The sequence below is a fragment of the Eulemur rufifrons genome, chromosome 7 (assembly GCF_041146395.1).
Source record: "Eulemur rufifrons isolate Redbay chromosome 7, OSU_ERuf_1, whole genome shotgun sequence".
NCBI classification, from domain to species: domain Eukaryota; kingdom Metazoa; phylum Chordata; class Mammalia; order Primates; family Lemuridae; genus Eulemur; species Eulemur rufifrons.
In genome coordinates, this window is record NC_090989.1 from 18197413 (window position 1) to 18211141 (window position 13729).

Sequence of the window (13729 nt, forward strand, 5' to 3'; positions counted from 1 at the left end):
CAGCAAAACCCCATCTGAAATCAAGGTGTTGGCTGCACTGAGTTCTCATCTGGAGTCTCTGGGGAAAATCTATTTCTAAGTTCATTCTGAGTGTTGGCAGATTTTAGTTTTTATGATTGTAGGACTAAGGTCCCTGTTCCATGCTGGCTATCAGCTGGGAGCCACACTCAGTTCCTAGAGGCCACCACATTCCTTGTTACTTGGTCCCCTCCATCTTCAATGCAACAAAGCATGTCGAATTACCTCCATTTTAAACAAAGAGATATTTTGTGATAAAGAATTAGCCCTCAGGGCCAGGGATTGGGACGGGGCTGAGGACAGAAGCCACACACACACACACACACACACACACACACACACACACGCACGTCACCTAACACTTCTAGAGTGACTGTATCCTCCTCCAGGTTTTGGCCTTGCTCAGACGGGGCACTAACTTCACAACGATATTTTCCGGCATCATTCCTTGTAACATTTCTGATCCGTATGTTGAAACCTATCATCTCAGCTCGATTTTTAAAATCACCTTTTAGAAAAAGAAGACACTGATGTTAGTAACCACGCAGGTAACTTTCTGTGTAATACTTTTCTCAAGTCACTTCATTTAGTAACCAAAGCATTTATTTCCCTATTTAAAAACTCAATTTTAAAAACCTAAAAGTATATATGGATGCTGTTATTTTAAATTTCTTTTTGTAGAAGAACATTTTTTAGAATATTCAAAAAAGAACATTCAGCTTTATGTTTTCATATTTTATTTTAAAGAATTCAACTCAAATGCCTGCCTCATCCCCTTTCTATTACCCTTGTAAAAATATTCATGTCTTCAAAAAACAGTGGAGAGCCTGGTTTAATCGGCTGGAATGGTAACCGTATGTGTGGTGGCCCATACGGCCACAGAAGGAAAGTTTAGGGGCAGGCGAGTTCTTTTTTTTTTTTTTTTTTTTTTTTTTTTTTGAGACAGAGTCTCACTCTGTTGCCCAGGCTAGAGTGAGTGCCGTGGCGTCAGCCTAGCTCACAGCAACCTCAAACTCCTGGGCTCAAGCGATCCTCCTGTCTCAGCCTCCCAAGTAGCTGGGACTACAGGCATGCACCACCATGCCCGGCTAATTTTTTTATATATATTTTTAGCTGTCCATATCATTTCTTTCTATTTTTAGTAGAGATGGGGTCTCGCTCTTGCTCAGGCTGGTCTCGAACTCCTGAGCTCAAACGATCCGCCCACCTCGGCCTCCCAGAGTGCTAGGATTACAGGCGTGAGCCACCGCGCCCGGCCCAGGCGAGTTCTTAAAAGATCCTTTTGGTTAGTTTTTGACGGTAATGTATATAGAATTAAAACATTAAAATAGTTTTTTGTGTAATGTGTAGGTGCCAGACTGGCAACTGTATTAAATTTAAGAGAAGATAATTGTGCTATTAGCACCTTGCAGCTTATAGTCTTAATCTCGACAGAGAAGAGCCAAAGGGGGTATTTTAAATTTTCTATAAACTTTAAACATTTTTTTGCTTAGTTCTTTAAAATTAAAGTAATAAATATCTTAAAATGTATGAAATGTTTTAAAATAATAACATGTTTATTATACTTGTAAAATTATATTTCCAACTTTAAAAATATTTATAATGGAAAAATTCAAGAAATACAAAAGCTTAGAGAGTAAAATGAACCTCAACTTACCATCACCCAGCTATGACAGCATTCAGTGCATGGTCTATCCTACTTCATCTGTACCCCTAACCACTGGATTATTTTGAGGCAAATGGACAGCATAACATTTTATCCATCATTATCAACATTTTAAATTAAAAGTTCATCACATTCAACAAGAAGACAAGAGTATGGAGTGGAAAGAAATGTATAAAAAGTAAAAAGCAAAAAAAAAAAAAAAGAAAAGAAAAAAAGAAAAGAAAAGAAAGAAAAAAGGAAAGCAAAGAAAACATTTGATAATGGTCCTTGTAATTACTTGTCTATAAATCTTAACTCCCTAAACTTGTCAGTTGTGGTCTAGCTTTCAAGAAGGGCTTAAAGAAATATGGTGAGGGTATTACTACTGAGCGGCAACCCTTCATCTTAGCCCACACTATTTTTTCTTCTCTTCTCTCAAGAATTTAATCTACTGAGCTAGCAAGAGCAATTCATATCCTCTATTACTGAACTAAGAAAGGAAAGGAACAGGGACTCAGTGGGGTTCACCTACTTCTGTTCTCTGTCCTCTGTTTTTGTGGCTGTCCTGTTTTAGGTCTCAGACACTGTTGGTTTCATCTCACACTCACAAAAACACATTTTCAGTAATTAGTCATGTCCTGTTCTCATTTGTAAATTAAAGAATCCTGGCTGTACTTGGCATTCTCTAGCTCTTGTCTCATCAAGCCTACAGCTTCTTACCTTGAAGAGCTTGTTGATAGTAGACAAAGGAGACACTCCGCCCCAGTTTCTTCCACTCTAATCTGGAGGAAATGGTCTTCTTAGGGGTTTTACAGGCTAAAATAATCTCTAGGAATAACAACAAAGAATGCTTGTTTCATAATTGTCCCTATGAATTTATATTTTACTTAATTTGGTAACAAATTTGTAAACATCCTTAAATTACTCCTTTATAGTTCTTCATTCATTCATTCATTCATAAATTACATCGTCAGATACCATGTTGGTTCAATGCAAAGATGAACTGGAAGCACTGTAGCTCTTTCACGTAATAATTGTATGACAGACACTATGCTGCTTTCTCTAGTTAGTGAGTGTGAATTTCCATCTGTAAAATGGGCTGGTACCTCATAGAGTCATTGTGATTCTTCAAATGCAATTATATTTCCTCCCATCATCAGTGGGAAGAAAAAAAATGCAATAATATATGCAAAGCACACAGGTCTGGACGTAGTACAGACTTAACAAATGGCGGCTATGATTATTTATCTTATTATTAGCACCCTCAGTCTTTAAGGAGTCTACAGTCTGGTAGAGGAGGCAACTAAGAAAGATAATGTCATTTCAGCCCAGTGTTGATGAGTACCAGGAGGAGGTATGCGGAGGGGGCGCCACAGAATGCCAAGAAAGGCACTTAATCCAGCCCAGGCCATGCGGGGAAACCCAGGGAAGTTCCCCCAACTGCTACATTCTCACTCAGATCCCTTCTTTGTTTATCTACAAATGCATTAATACAAACCCAATATGCTCTTCTAATAAATTGTTGATTTCTACCCCAAAACAACTGCTGATAACCTCACCTTAACCAGATAAATTATTAAAGATTTAATCTTGGCATCAAGTTTAACTGTCTCACTGTAGCTAAATTCCTTTATTACAGGAAATTTACTGTAATGGTGTCATTAAAGAATTCCTGGAACCTCCCAAGGAACCCCCCTCTTTTCACTCTCCAAACAAAATGACTAACGGGAAGAAAAACCAGTGTCAGTCTGGGAATTGCTTTAAGTTGCAAATTAAGTGGCAACCTACAGTTATAAATATTTTTAAGGTATTTTTGAACCGGGTTCTCTAGAATGTCAATATCATATTTCTGAGACATTTCCCCCCTCCCACAAAGCATATGGTTTGACCTTAAAAAAGTACAGTTTCTTTGACCAGAAATTATGTTAAAATCCTTTCCATACCTCAGATTTTGATGGTAAGCAAATGAGTGTTAAAAAAGAATGCAGGATAGTGCATGATACAGCAGATTGGAGAGCAATATTTACAATACTATTTCAGGTATAATTAAAAATATACACATAGACATGAACAAAAAGCTTGTAGAAATATGTATGAAAAGTATGACCCAGTGGTAATTTCTGTGTGATAGAATTATGACTTTTGTTTTCTTTTTGTGAGATGTAGTATTTTTAAATTTCACACATATTGCTGGAAATACAGGAATGGAATAAAAGATAATTGAAAACAGAAAGCAGGGCAGACAAAAGAAAGGCAAAGAAGAAAAGAACCAAAAGTTGTTTTCAAGGATGCCTAAAGTTTCCAAAGCAGGTTTTCCGTTACAAAGATACACCATTTTACAGATGTGTTTACAACTATGCTATAAGGACAAATGTGTGTGCTAAAGGACCTGACTGAGGAAACACAGCTCTGTTCTGTTGATTAAGGAGAATGGGTGGTGACCTTCCGGAGTCTTGAGTTGTAGATAGGTTTCCTTCCCGTATTTTGTGAGTTTCCAACAATTGAACACACACCCACACTCATTTTTAGCCCATTTTCCATGTCTTACTCCTACGTCTCAGGAATAATTTTACACTCAACCATATTATTTCGCAAATATATTTAACTAGACACACACACACACACACACACACCACCCTCAGTGAATTCTTCCTAATTTCTGTCCTCACTGTGCTATGGAAAAACCTCAGTGGAAATTATTTTAGGAAATATAACCAATGATTTTCCTAAGTCCAGTGACCTCACTCCAGCCTCTCTCTCACTGACTATGGAGAATGTAGAGAATTGGTCTGTCCAATTTGTCCAAAATATGTTGAGTACTAACTGTGTGCCTGGCATTGTTCTTGAGTTGTATCAGTGAACAACACAAAGATCCTTGCCCTTTGGGAAAGGTAACCGGGCAGGGAAGTCAGGCAAACTAGAAATACCATGAAGTGAATTACATAGTACATCAGGGTTACGGAGACAGAAGAAGCACAGGGAATTTGGGAGAGCTGGGGATGGTGCTACAATTTTGAAAAACAGGGTAGTCATAGTTTACTTATTTATAAATTGAAATTTGACCAAGATTTAAAAGAGGGAGGGAATTTGCCATGTGGTTCTTTGAGAAAGAGGGTCCCAAGCAAGGTAAGAGCCAGCACCTAGGCCCTAGGGTACCAACACCTTGATCTCGAACTTCTAGCCTTCAGAACCACGAGAGATCAAATTTATGTTGCTTTAAAGCACCTAGTTTACAGTATTTTGTTATGGCAGCCCTCAGAAACAAATCCAGAGAGTAAACATACTGGAATCACGAGGTCAACATCTAAGGATAAAGAATCAAGTGAACTTACAAGCTAACTCCCAAGGACTCTCCTCTCTCTCTTCAGCCAAAATTCAACACTCGTGGCCAGCATAATTTTCTGTATCAGGCTCCAGGGTGTGTCATAATACAGTAGTTTATAGCACAGGCATTGGAGTTAGACCTCTGCCATATACTAGGAATTTGATTTGGGGAAACTTATGCAACTTTAAAAAAATTACACCCCATCTCTAAAATGGTAAAAATAACAGCACTCATCTCACAGAGTTGTTGTAAAGATTAAATGAGATAATGTCTTTATACACATGGTGCACATGGTACCTTGAATACAGTACCTGCTCCATGAAATGGTCATTATCATTATTTTTACCCCTGAAGAACTTCTCCTTAGTTGTAGTTGTAAGCATGCCTTGACATAATAAAAATCCATGTACCTCACAAATTTACTTATAAATTACTCAAATTTGAAATAAATGTTACCTCTGTAGGGGATAGCAAAAAAATATAGATATAAATCATATTTTCTCAATATAAGACATATTAAAACAGAAAAATGTGCCAAGTTTTTCTGTTTAATGTGATTATCTCATTGCCAAAATATGTTTCATTTGGATTAAGAAAAGATCATTTTTTTTTGCTTAGAAAAAGCATTAGCAATAAGATGTGGCAAAATAATCACGTTTAGGGATTGTATAAATAGAATGATTATGAATTTTAATTTTCCTAGGATTCTATACTGTGGACTATCTTTTGATTTTATTCTCTGTGCTCAAGTTAAAAATAATCAAAATCTTACATAACACAGAAAGAGAATTGATACTACAAAGTAGTTCTGAATTGGCAGAAATTACTTCTGTGGAAAAACACACGTTATTAAACTCTGATTTATAGCTTTCAGGGTTGGACTCTCTCTGCAGAAGACTGCTCTTGTAATTTACAAGCCTGGCAGAGCTGCCCTGATTTCAGTCTCATTCCGTTCTTGGCACCATAATGGGAAGTGATGTAGAATAGCAGCACTGAAAAGAAGGAATGAAATCGTAATTTCTTGATATCAGAGAAATGAGAGATAATGAATGAATGAATTGGTTGAACACACGTATGTGCATATACAAATCATAAAATATTATAGACCTTAAGTAAAATTAAGTTACTGCATGAAATATCCTAAAACTAAAATGTGGAAGAGACAGAAATAAATTTACACATTATGAAGAGCCAAGTTGGATTGACTGGGGCATGTATAAAATAAGATTAAAATGTGATTCTTAATTAAAAGTAGTAGAGATGAAACAAGAAAATAGAAAACCTATTTTAGAGTGAGATTAACATTTGATTGCAATAAATCATGGAAGGAATTTCTACACTAAAAAGAAAACATGCATTAGAAAGTAACATAAATGGGTACAGCATTTTGGAGTAGTGGCAATGTTTTAGAACTAGCTTAGAGGTGGTAGTTGAGCAACATGTGAATATCATAAATGCCACTTAAAAATGATGGATTTTATGTTATGTGAATTTCACCTCAATGCCTTTTTTAAAAGTAATGTAAGCTTAAAGCATATAATTTTGATGTCCTAATTCAGATATCATGGTATCCAGCTGAGCCCAACAGTAAGAACCTCCAGGAAAGTGAAAAGAAAGAATTGAACTTCACTTCCTTTATCCTTCAGGGACATCCTGGTCCATTTTTCCTTCTCCCACTGTGCTCACTCTTGTGACCTTTCCAGCCTCCTTTCTGGCATCTCACCCAGCCCTGTTTATCCTCCCTGTAAACACTCCCTGGTCCTAAATCACTCCTATTCATTAATTTCCTCTCCACCTCTCTCCATTAAAACTCACAACAAAGAGTGTTTTATTAGCTTAATTGTATAAAATATTAGGATGTAAGAGAACTTAACCTCAATAATTAAAGTGATTTGTTATTAAGTGATTCATTATTTTTTAATGATGGATGGATTCTTATTATAGAGTATTTTTACTTAAGCATATACAATATTTACCATGTGCTTGGCACTGTTGAAAGCACTATGTTAATAGTAACCCATTTAATTCTTCCCACTCCAGTTCTTTTCTTTAATCTTTATCTCTTTCTTTTAAACCTATCTCTCTCCAACTCCAGGAACCCAAGACATACCTGAAGATGAGGGATCAGACATTTAGGACCTGTTTCTTAAATGTTTACAATCTCTGATCAAACAAGCATTACAATTAAAAAATGGTAGTTCTTGCTGGTTGCCTAGTATTATTAATTATCTTTTAGGTAAAAGATCCTTTTTTACCTAAAAGTAATAGGTGGTCAATATTTGAAATAAACTCATGAAAACCTCTAATTTTTTTTGTTCTTTTTTCTTTTTAAAATGTTTTAACCATGGCAAAATACACATAACATAAAATTTACCATCTTAACCATTTTAACTGTACAGCTCAGTAATGTTAAGCATATTGTGGTGCACATAACATCCTGGAGATCTCCAGAACTCTTTCATCTTGCAAATCTGAAACTTGACACCCATTAATCAACTCTCCCTTATAAATATTTTTAAGAAGCTAAGATAAATTTTAACATGGCACCCCAAAATAGGATACATTAATGTCATCTTAAATGCATAGAGTGGAATTTAAAGTGTTAATTTCCATTTACCACATCTAGCTGGCTAGAAACTTTGCAAGATTTCCATCTCCCAGTTTTGCAAACTGAGTTTGCTTTGTTGCAGATAATTTACGCAATAAGTGACCTTCATTGTACATCCAGTCTTGTGCTGAATGTCCAAAATTTCCACTGAGGAGGTAAAGAAAGAGGTGGAAACAGCCTGAAGCAGCATTTCAGGCAAAGGAATTCATGTAAGGTGGGGCAGAAGATCTGGACAAGTAGACAGATAATCTCACACGTATCACCTTTATGAGTTATTTAAACAATACAGCCTTTGAAAATCAGCAAGGTACTGTACCTTGATACTCTGTTGCTTTGACTACTTTGTCTTTCGGGGCAGAGAATCCATAGGCCTTATGATCTGAAAGATTAAAACAGACAGGATAATTAAAATAGTATAAAAGTCCATTTTTAAATGTTTGAATGGGATGCCATATTCAAGAAAACTGGCCTAAAGTTGGTGACAGTTTTATACCATTTGTAACATATAAGTTTTAAAGTATCAAAGTAGGAAAAATCAAACCAAACCATACATGTCTCTTTCATTTTCTGCATTGTGGTTTTGGCTTTTAAGCATTTCCCAAAGCAGAACCCACGAATCTAATAACGTACTCTCACTAGCCCAGTCATTAAACAAGACTTTGCATCCTTAATCCAGCTTAATGCGCAACCTAGTGTCCATACGGTATTGTCCCCAAGTACAAGCTAATTGTTTTTAGAGCCTTATTCAAGAATATAAACAGCTTTATGAATTTATCCTTGACTATATTGATGTCATATAGAAATGAGTCATTTTACATACTTTTGATGATGAAATGTATATATAATATGTAATGTATATAATCTGCATATAAAATTATGATGAAAAATGTCAGGAGAATGTCTTTATTTTTTTCCCCAAAAAATATTTAAATGATTTTCTAGGGTTGTTCTATAGATTGAAACAAATGACAGACCCTGGTGGCTATTGTGATCTAATAGTTATATGCTGCTGCTGCTGCTGCTATTGCTAATATCATTATCACTCCTGTAAACTAATACAGAAATTTTTGTTTTAAAAAATGCCTTCACATACTTGTTTTTATTTGATAAAATTCAATATTCAAAATGACCTGGTGTGGTGGGCATGAATAGGAGTTAAACAAGAAAGTAGCAGAACTAGGAATTAAACACTTTCTAATTCAATCTTTGATATGTGTCATTTTGTGTGTGATTTCACTTTATGGATGTCATTCTATAGTCCAGTTTAAGGACCGTGTTTAAAAATAATTTAGGCCGGGCGCGGTGGCTCACGCCTGTAATCCTAGCACTCTGGGAGGCCGAGGCGGGTGGATCGCTCAAGGTCAGGAGTTCGAGACTAGCCTGAGCAAGAGTGAGACCCCGTCTCTACTAAAAATAGAAAGAAATTATATGGACAACTAAAAAATATATATATATATATATATATACAAAAAAAATTAGCCGGGCATGGTGGCGTATGCCTGTAGTCCCAGCTACTCGGGAGGCTGAGGCGGTAGGATCGCTTAAGCCCAGGAGTTTGAGGTTGCTGTGAGCTAGACTGACGCCATGGCACTCACTCTAGCCTGGGCAACAAAGCGAGACTCTGTCTAAAAAAAAAAAAAATAATAATAATAATTTAAATAATTTCCTGTAAGTATATATCTGAAAAATACAAATACTACAAGGGCAAGACTGTTGTCTGTTTTATTTTCCAATATAGCTCAAACACCCAGAACAGTGCCTGGCATAAAGCAAGACACGATAAATATTTTTTGAATAAATGAGCCCATTCCTTATTGTAGGTTAATGAGAGAAGTCCAGTAAATGGGGTCAGATCAAAGTGATGCTAATGAAGAGTTCCTGAAGGCAAGCGATTCTTTTGGGAAGGTGTTGTAATTATACAATATTGGATTGACATTGTTTCAAAATCAGAATAATACAAAGCATTATTGTTGGTCATCTTAAGAAAACAATTTAAGCAAAACAAGCCAACTGCTGTCCTTCAGTATTCATCCAAAAAAATCATACATGAAACAATCTAAGACTAAATTAAGTCTATTTTGAAATTCTAAAGAAGGTTATTTCTTAAATACATATTTGTACAATTAACTAGAAATGCCTTTTCTCTGATCATCTACCATCTGTCCTGTCTTCCTATGGTCTACTGACTCTGTTTTCACCAAGACAGAAATGACCTGTCTGTGTCCAGATCCAATGGTCACTTTCCAGTCTTTATCTTACCTGACTTCTCTATGACATGTGACTCTGTTGACTCCCTTGTATTCTATGACTTGATTCTCTCCTAGTCTTCATCCTTCTTTTCTGATCCTGGTGCTTCATTCTGTCTCCTTTGTGGGTTCTTGTTCTGCCCATCCATCTATCCATCCATCCGGAAACTATTTTTCTGACTCAAACTCCTTTTTATATAGTTGTTTACACTCTCATTGACTCAACTACCATTTATTTGCCCAAAATTCCTAAATCCACATCTCCAGCTTTAATCTCTCTCTTGAGATTAAATCCATACACCTCTCTTTCTGGAGGATAGCTATATTTCCATTTCCTACAAGTACCACAAACTCATGGGCAAAAGTGAACTCATTTGTCCCCAAACTTTACCTTATTTCCATAAATCCCATCACTGTGAAAGGCAGCACAATCCACATGGTCACTTGTGCTGGAACCTTAGGCATTGCCTGTGATACATCCACCCTCTCATTTATTCACCTGTCAGTTCCCATTGATGGACTAAGAATTGTGTCATCCACAACAATGTTTTGAAATATTTGTTCTTTGCTCTCTTTCCCATCTCATACCTTCATGCAGCAAAGTGTTCTTTGTCTCAAGAAGGGGATAGGGATAACCAAACCAGAGAGAGGAAAACAGAGTACTTCCTGCCTTTCTACATTTAAAAACCCTGACCATTAGAACAATGAAAAAAAATTCACAGCTTAGGCAAACATTTAAAAGAAACCATCATGAATAAAATCTACCTGCTCCCCAGATTTGGAAGAAAGAGAAGGAAGTGAGTTAGAGAACATTACCTTGGTGGGCTCTTGAGAAAGAACAATAATAACTAACATTTATTAAGCACTTAGGTTTCAGGCAACATGCTTAGTGCTTTATAAGTATTAACTCATTTAGCTCACAACAATTCTCTGTAGTAGGGTACCATTTTTACTCACCTTTTCTTTAGATGGGAAAGCTGAAGCACAGAAAGAGAAGCTTGGCCAAGGTTTACAAGTAGTAAGGGATGGAACTGGGATTTGAACTCAGACAGTCTGTACCCAAAGCCCACATGGTTAATTACTGTACTGTATTGGGCCCCACACCATGTTCCCCTCAAGCAAGGATTATCAGTGTAGATGCCAGGTGGAAAGGTTCAGTGGTCTAATGAAGACAGGTTGAGAAATTGGTGTTAGAATGAAGGCAAATGACTGGCTCTGAAGCACAACAGGCATGTGGAAGCTAAGAGGTTGTGACTAGGGAAGCAGACACCAAGATAATCACAGAAGGAGGCTCTAATGAAGGTTTCTCAATCTTGACACTATTGATATTTGGGGCCAGATCATTCTTTGTTATGGAAGGCTGTCCTGTGCATTGTAGGATATTTACAGTGCCCCTGGCTTCTACACACTAGACGCCAGCAGCATCAAGCCTCCAAGTCATGACAACTCTCTAGACATTGGCAAATGTCCCCTGAGAGGAGGTGGGTAAAGAAATCATTCCTGGTTGAGAACCAGTGCTCTAGACTTACAGTTGGACTTGTTTGAAGAACTAGGAATAGAAATAAACCAATAGCCTAAAGGAGGGCAAAGAACCATGAGTTTGAGGATTTACAAAGTTCATATAAAATCAGAATTTCATTAACTATGAAAGATGATAATTTATTATACTTCTGGGAAGGAGAGAAAAATCTTTCATATGACATGGCATCTTTTCTTTGACTTAGTCATCTATCTGTCTATATATATCAGCATGTAAACTGGTCTTTCACTGTGCTAGACTTTATCACTCCTGAGAAACACATGCCATTCTGGAAAAAGTTTTGTTTTCCTTTCCTTCTCCCTTAGAATGCTGGACAGCAAATCTAATTGAGAAATTAAAAATTTGCAAAAGTCTAGAGGACTCAAATGTCTAGCCCCCCTGTCTAAGTAGTCAGGTTCTATGTCTCTAAGTTCCAAACTTCTTCATTAAGGAAACTGACAAACCTGGTGCCTATGTAAACAATGGAGAACTGAACTGATCCTTTTGACCGACAGCTGGGACTCACGTGGCTCAGTCTTGGAGAGGTGTCAGGGCCACCAAAGAATAATTTCAAAATAACACTTTTGCTTGTACATTTCGAGAACCATCAAAGGGGTCCAAGCAATCTTTTTTTCCCTTTTCCAAACACTTCTATCCCATATCAGCTGTTCTTTCTTTTCTATCCTATATTCCGCTGAAATCCTCTATCTCCCACCTCCGCATCCCTTTCTTTCCCAGTGTCTCCTTTCCTCCCCCATTTTATTTTGGGGAGTCCAAAGGTAGAGTCTGGATCTCCGGAGAGCAGAGGAAGGGACAAGACTAAAGAGACCAAGTCAGAATCCTCTTTGGGGATCTGGGGAAAAGACAGGAGCTCATATACTCTTGTCGCTTTTCTCCTACATTTAATGACAGAATTTCTGAACACTTTTGCCAGTGGTTCTAAATCCAAGTTATTATTCTGTGAAACTTTGAAAGTATACTTTCAAAAAGTCTCTTTTCTCCTTTAGCAATGTGTGAATTAGCGTCCTCAGAGAAGCTCTAATTATGACTGACAATTCTTGGTGATTTTTGAAGTATTTTAGTACACTTTTTAGACAAAACAATGGAAACTCAAATTCCCTGGAAACCAGTTGAGGAAAAAATCTGGGCAAAATAGGAAAAAATAAGCTTTGTTCCCTCCATATCATCATATCTTTGAACTCTTCAAACACCACTCTGCCCACTGAGAATGTTTATTTTCTTCAGTAGGCTCCGGCTTGCTTTCATTTGAGGCAAACTTTAATACAATCTGAGATTAGAAGATTTAGGAACTAGCTTTCAGGAATTGTGGAGAAAGGAAATCATCTTTCCTCTTTCTCAATTCCAGTTTTCTACTTGCTAAAGCTTCCTTTGAGAAATATTTCTTTTCAAGAATCACTTTAAAAGTTCTGTGGAAAATAACAGCTGTTAACTTCAGGAATTTTATTCATTCCCTCATAAATTTTATGCGTATATATTTCAAATGTGTCCCAGGTACTAAAAAAGAGGATTAGTTGAATTGTCAAAATTATGAAGGCAAAAAATTATGAAGGGGATTAGTTTTAGTAAATTAATAATAGGTAGTATTTCTTGGTAGCTGAATATTTATTTCTATGATTTTAAGTGTCGTCTTCTAGCTACCTTACTTCCTCTAATTATTTACTTCAAGGTTCCCATGTAAATTAAGTAAAAATATTTAAAATTTATGGTCACTTATGTTGAACTTATTTGAACAGAAAGTTCTGAATCTTAAAATAAAAACCATTTATTTATTATAAAATTTCTACCTTGTTTTAGCCTTTTTTAGTCTTGAAATTCACTTTTTATAAACTTGTACCTAATAACTCTTTTTATGAAAACAAAATGTTGGATTTCATATCAACATGTCACTAACAGATGTTAGTGCTGTTGGCTGCTTTCTTCAATTGATTTTTATTTTTTCTTCACTTTTCCAAAAGAAATTAAAGAGGAAAATAAACAAAAAAGTGTCATGTAGGCCTGCTGGTTGAGGTCAACAATTGTTTCAAAGTTAGCTACAAAACATCTTTAATAGCTATAGATGTGTTCCAAAAGCACTGGCAGAAGTTCATAAAATAAGGTTAAGAAATGATTATTTCCATAACTGCTAACAACTCCAAGTCAAATAATTCCTAGTCAAAAGAAACCTTTTGTGTTTCTTTTCTCCCCAACTTTAAGCATTAAATTTCTTGTGATCTCTATTATTCATCTAAGATAATCTTGTTTGACTAAAAATAAATACTTACTTTATACTCCTCCAATTTTAAAATTACTATAAAAGTGTTATTTATATGTACACTTTTAATTAAAAATATGATTAGGGAAAACTGAA

General features: G+C 36.1%; 1 protein-coding gene across 1 annotated transcript in view; it reads right to left on the bottom strand.

The window, feature by feature from the left end:
• JAM2 (junctional adhesion molecule 2) overlaps positions 1 to 13729 on the bottom strand; it is a 65504-nt gene that overhangs the window by 14573 nt on the left and 37202 nt on the right. The window contains exons 2-4 of the mRNA XM_069472426.1: positions 7913 to 7975; positions 2384 to 2491; positions 374 to 526 (exon numbers count right to left, since the gene is read on the bottom strand). Coding sequence (XP_069328527.1) covers positions 374 to 526; positions 2384 to 2491; positions 7913 to 7975 — 324 coding nt within the window. The remainder of the gene's footprint in view (positions 1 to 373; positions 527 to 2383; positions 2492 to 7912; positions 7976 to 13729) is intronic.